This window comes from Hordeum vulgare, chromosome 6H, assembly GCF_904849725.1.
Source record: "Hordeum vulgare subsp. vulgare chromosome 6H, MorexV3_pseudomolecules_assembly, whole genome shotgun sequence".
NCBI classification, from domain to species: Eukaryota; Viridiplantae; Streptophyta; class Magnoliopsida; order Poales; family Poaceae; genus Hordeum; species Hordeum vulgare.
Window position 1 is genome coordinate 557,304,804 of NC_058523.1, and position 6,000 is coordinate 557,310,803.

The window sequence follows — 6,000 nt, forward strand, 5'->3', positions numbered from 1 at the left end:
CCGGCAAGTCTTTTTACTCGTTCCGTAATACAAGATCCCGCAACTTACACTAAGTCACATTGCTTGCAAGGCTTGTGTGTGATGTTGTATTACCGAGTGGGCCCCGAGATACCTCTCCGTCACACGGAGTGACAAATCCCAGTCTTGATCCATACTAACTCAACGAACACCTTCGGAGATACCTGTAGAGCATCTTTATAGTCACCCAGTTACGTTGCGACGTTTGATACACACAAAGCACTCCTCCGGTGTCAGTGAGTTATATGATCTGATGGTCATAGGAACAAATACTTGACACGCAGAAAACAGTAGCAACAAAATGACACGATCAACATGCTACGTCTATTAGTTTGGGTCTAGTCCATCACATGATTCTCCTAAGGATGTGATCCCGTTATCAAGTAACAACACTTGCCTATGGCGAGGAAACCTTGACCATCTTTGATCAACGAGCTAGTCAACTAGAGGCTTACTAGGGACAGTGTTTTGTCTATGTATCCACACATGCACTGTGTTTCCAATCAATACAATTATAGCATGGATAATAAATGATTATCATGAACAAAGAAATATAATAATAACTAATTTATTATTGCCTCTAGGGCATATTTCCAACAGAAGCATCACGTGAATGTGTATTGCTTCGCAGAATGATAAACTTTATTGAAAGTTCAAGTGGGATTGGATCATTGGAATCACCCACCATTATCTATGAAGATAATGCTGCATGTATTGCACAGATGCAAACATGTTATATAAAGAGTAATATTGCAAAGCATATTTCTCCTAAGCTATTTTATCCCCATCGGTTACAGGAAACTAGGGAGATAAATATTTTGCAAACAAAGTCATGCGATAATCTTGCTGATTTGTTTACAAAGTCATTACCAAGTTCTTTATTTGAGAAGTACATCAATGGGATTGGTATGAAACGACTTCGTGACTTGCAAAGTTCAGGGGGAGTGTATCCCTGAATGATAATCTGTTTGTGATCCTCGGATCTTTGATATTGCACTCTTTTCCTTTATAAGTTTTTCTTGAATGGTTTCTTATGAAAGGTTTTTAATGAGGCAATAGTAATGCAGGCATTGTGATATGTCAGTTTCTCCTTATTTTCCCACTGGGTTTTTGGAAGGAGTTCTTGATGGCATATTGTATATATCTCCTCATATTTTTCCTACATGGTTTTTGGAGGAGACTAATCAAGTTGATTATTATGATGATGATGATGATGATGATGTTACAAGAATAATTGAAGCAGAGATTAGGGGGAGTGTTAGGATTTAATTAATTAGTTTAATTAAAGGGAATCTCTGCCTGTGGAACCGATAGGTAGTTTGGCTCCCGAACGATCGCACTCGTATGCAACAGACGCGTCGTTTTGATCGTGGCTGTTGTAACCATCGTGTCTGTGCGATGCGCCTCTTCAGGAGGTATATATATGTACGTCATCGCTATCAATAATCATCGATCATTACTGTTCATTAACAAAAAGAAAGAACAATTCGTAGAGAAAGAGGGATGTACTTATCTCTCCCTAATAATAAAGCAGCTACTGCTTCTGCGTACGTCATAGAAATTGTTCTTGAAGTTGTCATAAATTACCCACCATGCTATCCATAAATGAGAAAAAACGATTCATGTTTCTTTTTCAAAAAATCGCTGCGCCGTGATTGATTTATTAATAAACGAGCCGTTAAACTGCAAGGAATGTGGGGGTTGGCGCACTAGTTGGGTACCATACTTCTACCTCTAAGACCCAGGTTCGATCTTTAAAAAAAAAGGAGGATGACCCCCGGTCTGTGCATATGGGAGATGCATGTGACCATTTTATTGATCATTACCGAGAACCTTATAAAATAGTATAACAATATGTCTGAATCCGCCATCTTGACAACATTTGCCGCTACTCCTATTCATATGATGAAGGGGTGCAGGCTAAGCCAAATACCCAGACCTCTTACCTAAGCCTAACATCTAAAGCCGGAGGCACCGACCGAGCCACATACCGGATCAGGGGAACAAACCGGTCTGACGCACTCACATGTGTCGCCGCCACCATCTTCCACCGGTTCATCTTCAGAGCAGATTGAGGTACCAGCCTTGACAGGTGCCTCCGCCATCGATGCCACCATGACGCCAAATGACGACCTCCACCTACGTGAGTCCATCTCCAAGCAGCAGACGTAGATCAATGCTAGGATAGGGCCGCACCACCGCCGTCGCCCACCACCCATAAGCGCCACCCAGCCCCAAGGTTCCCAAAGCGGCGCCTTCAAGAAGGGAACGACGCTAGGTTCCCAAAGCGGCGCCTTCAAGAAGGGAACGACGCTGTGAGCGCCGCCGCCGCCCAACAAAGTTAGGGCTTTCGCCCGAGAGACCTAGGGGAAGGGGAAGTGATGGGATCAGTCCATACCAACGCCTCCAAGGAGGGGAACGACGCCCTCAGGCGTCGCCGTCGATGCGACCGGCCATGGCCGGCCAGGGATTTTGCCCGAACTTGATCCCCATCACCAGCAGTGCCTCATGTACAGAACCGGCGACCCAAGGAAGCGCAGCCCGACCCCGCACGGCGAACATGGGAGGAGGGGATGCGCCAGATCGCGCGCACCGACCACCGCAGAAGCCGCCGCCGTCCACCAACGACCCATGGATCCCGCCGCCTACGTGGCCCGGACGCCAGATCCACCGCCCGCACGACTGCTAGCTTGCCGTGCCTCGTCCATGGAGCCGCCACTCCAGATCCGGAATTTCCCACGCAGAGGCAGGGCAGCCAAGGCCCCGCCGCCACGATCCTTGGCGCCCCGGGCTTGCCCGATGGCTGCCTCACGCGGCGGCGAGGAAGGAAGGGAGAGGGAGTGGGGCGGGTAGGGTTGGGAGGGGGAGGGAGGGAGAGGGACATGGGACACCAGGCATGCTACTATGTATTTGAAAAGATATCTACATATCTCACTTTTTTGAAAAGATCGAGGCTCCAGCCACTGTTTATGTGCTTATGATATATAAGGGGCTTGATTTAAATGAACAAAATCAAACACAACTTGTGAAAAAAAATCATTTTTAAACTTATGGCATAGTGGGTAATTTAGAGCAACTCAGGTTAGTTTTATGACGTACCGCCAGAAACACTCCTGCCTTTATTACTACCCGTTTCACTTTGGAGTGTGAGTACTTTGTACTCGAATTCCTTTCAACACTCAGACCATTGAATCCTCCAAGAAAGAGTGAGTTTTGCAATTTTGCATCATACGACAAACTTTTTCGGTAATCACACTTAACAAGTTCAAGCTTTGTAGCGATGCATTGTATTTCATGAGTCTTATCACGAACAAAACGTTATAAATCATTTTGTAGTCATATATCTGTTCCATGACATACAACACGTTGTTAAGAAGTTCAAGATCCCCAACGATGCATAATATTTCATGGGTCTAATCCAAAACAAAATAGTCATAGAACTGATTCATGACATACAACTCGCTACTATCACCGGTTGCGCCAAATTTAGCTTAGAGCGCACACCCATAAGTCCTTATCAAGCCGCACATGTAGGTATGTGTCAACTAGTTTGTCTTCAATCACACTTAGAACGGCTTCCACAAAGATGGTGGTTGTATTCCTGAATGCCCTCTGCCTGGCCGTTCTGTCGGGAGTGCCACCAGTGACCCAGACGCATTCATCGTCATGAGACAGAAGATGGCTTTGGTTTCGTTGTAGCAGCAAAGCTTTGAATCAAAATTTCTTATGAATACAAGGTTTTTGGATTGTTGGGTACATTAGCAATTTTTCTCAACTCTCCAAATGCAATATAGCGACTACGAGTATGACAACTCTGCTAGAGTTAATCTTATATTTTGGGCTCAACTCTTCTTCAAAGCAGGTTGGTACTAAATTTCTCAATATGTTGTAAAACCCCACATACACCTTGAAGATTTTCCAGGAATTATTCCTTATATGGGCACATAGCCCTTTATAACCCAAACACATTTTACATCATTTTTACCGTGCTTTACAAATTTGCACCAAAAACCGTGACCGGAAAGCATTCAAAACTAGAAAATAAGCTATATGATGAAACATACATTTCAAGAGCAAGGAGAAAATACAACAAAAATAAGAAGACTCCATCCACAGTCGGCAGATTGATTTGTCGACTAGTCGCGGCTCTTGAAGGGGATTGCCCTGATCACCACCACGTGGTATATGGCCGCCAGCGCCGCGCCGATGAACGGACCCACCCAGAAGATCCACTGCCAAGTTTCAAGAAGATCACCGATCGATTAGTCTCTAGCCAGCGCCAAATTACCATGCATGATCATCTTCAAGCTTATATTAAACTCATGAATGATTGATTCTTACGTGGTCGTCCCACGCCTGCTTCTTGTTGTAGATGATGGCGGCGCCGAGGGACCTCGCCGGGTTGATGCCGGTGCCCGTGATGGGGATCGTCGCCAGGTGCACCAGGAACACCGCGAACCCGATCGGAAGCGGCGCCAAAATCTGCATGTTTTCCGTCAGGTTTAATCAGTTTCACCTCATCACTCAGTCAGTGATTGATGATTGATCGATTGCACGACGGCGCCGGTGAACCGTATACTTACGGGGACGTGGGAGTCTCTGGCGCTGCGCTTGGCGTCGGTTGCGGAGAAGACGGTGTACACCAGCACGAACGTGCCGACGATCTCGGCGCCCAACCCATCCCCCTTGGTGTACCCGGCAGCGACGGAGTTGGCGCCGCCGCCGTTGCCCTGGTACAGCGTGGTCTGGAACCCCTTCACCACGCCGGCGCCGCATATGGCCCCGAGGCACTGCATCACGATGTAGAAGACGGCCCTGGTGAGCGACAGCTTCCTGGCCAAGAACAGCCCGAAGGTGACCGCGGGGTTGATGTGGCCGCCGGAGATGCCGGCGGTGCAGTAGACGAGCACGAAGATCATGCCGCCGAAGCTCCACGCGATGCCCTGGATGCCCACGGTGCCGCACTTGGACCCCGACGGGTTGCCCACCACGCCCATCACGGTGAGCACCGAGATGTAGAGGAAGAGGAAGGTGGCCAGGAACTCGGCGATCCCTGCCCGGTAGAAGGACCAGGAGGAGAGCTCCTCCGCCTCGAAGAGCGGCGCCGGGGGCGGCTCCTTGTAGTCCTTTTCGTCGGCGCCGCCGCCCTGCGCCGCCGTGCCGATCGGCTGGCGCTCCGAGTAGCGGTTCGCGCCAAGGCGCACGTCCTCCTCCTTGCCCTCCATTGCTGCCGGCGCTTCGCCGAGCTTTGCTTGGCCTGGCTTGGATTTGTTGAGAGGTGGAGGAGATGATGGGTGTGTGGGAGAGATGAAGAAGTGGAGTGGGTTTGTAGTGGCTCTTATAGAGGGGGCCAATCATGGCTGCTCTCTCCTCTGTTCTGCTCTACTACGCATGGTGTCTGTGATGATAGTAATATTTACTTCTTGGTTTATTTTTTGCTGTCCATTGTTGATTAGTGGATGATGATGATGATGATGATTGAGAGAGGTTTGATTTCCTGATTAGTGGCGTGGTGACAGTGCTTAGTGTTACTTCTCATAATTAGTGTTTGAAATGCTTGTGTTTTGTTTACTAGTAGTGCTCTGGGTGTGCCGTCTCGCCTCTCCTGTCATGTCATGCCATGTCATGGAGTGGCAGAGGCTGTGGTATTGTATGGTTTAGTCGGCGGTTGTTAATTAGCAGATTGTAGTAGTTTAGATACATGATAAGATAGGATTAATCAGCGGGCTTAATTTATCCAAATAGAGTTTTGTATTATGAGGACAGAAAAGCAGTGCCCTTTCTGTTCTAATTGTTGTTAGTTTTTTTTAGAGGCTAATTGTTGTTAGTTGGTAGAGAAGGACAGAGTGGTCAGTTTTTGGGAGCTCGTCCTGCTAGCTGTCTCGAGCATCTCTCTTCAACTCTATCCGTTCATCATGCATCCAATCATAGGCGCAAGCCAGCCGCCTGAACGGCCATGAACTGAACTATGAACTACTACTG

General features: G+C 47.7%; 1 protein-coding gene across 1 annotated transcript; it reads right to left on the bottom strand.

Moving 5' to 3' along the window:
• Window positions 1-3,932: 3,932 nt before the first annotated feature.
• On the bottom strand, window positions 3,933-5,338 carry LOC123404193 (aquaporin PIP1-5-like). The gene is made up of 3 exons (XM_045098108.1): window positions 4,602-5,338; window positions 4,360-4,500; window positions 3,933-4,250 (listed from the first exon to the last, which is right to left on the bottom strand). Exons 1-3 carry the CDS (start codon window positions 5,241-5,243, stop codon window positions 4,155-4,157), a joined length of 879 nt encoding a protein of 292 aa, XP_044954043.1. The 5' UTR covers window positions 5,244-5,338; the 3' UTR covers window positions 3,933-4,154.
• Between the last annotated feature and the right edge of the window lie 662 nt (window positions 5,339-6,000).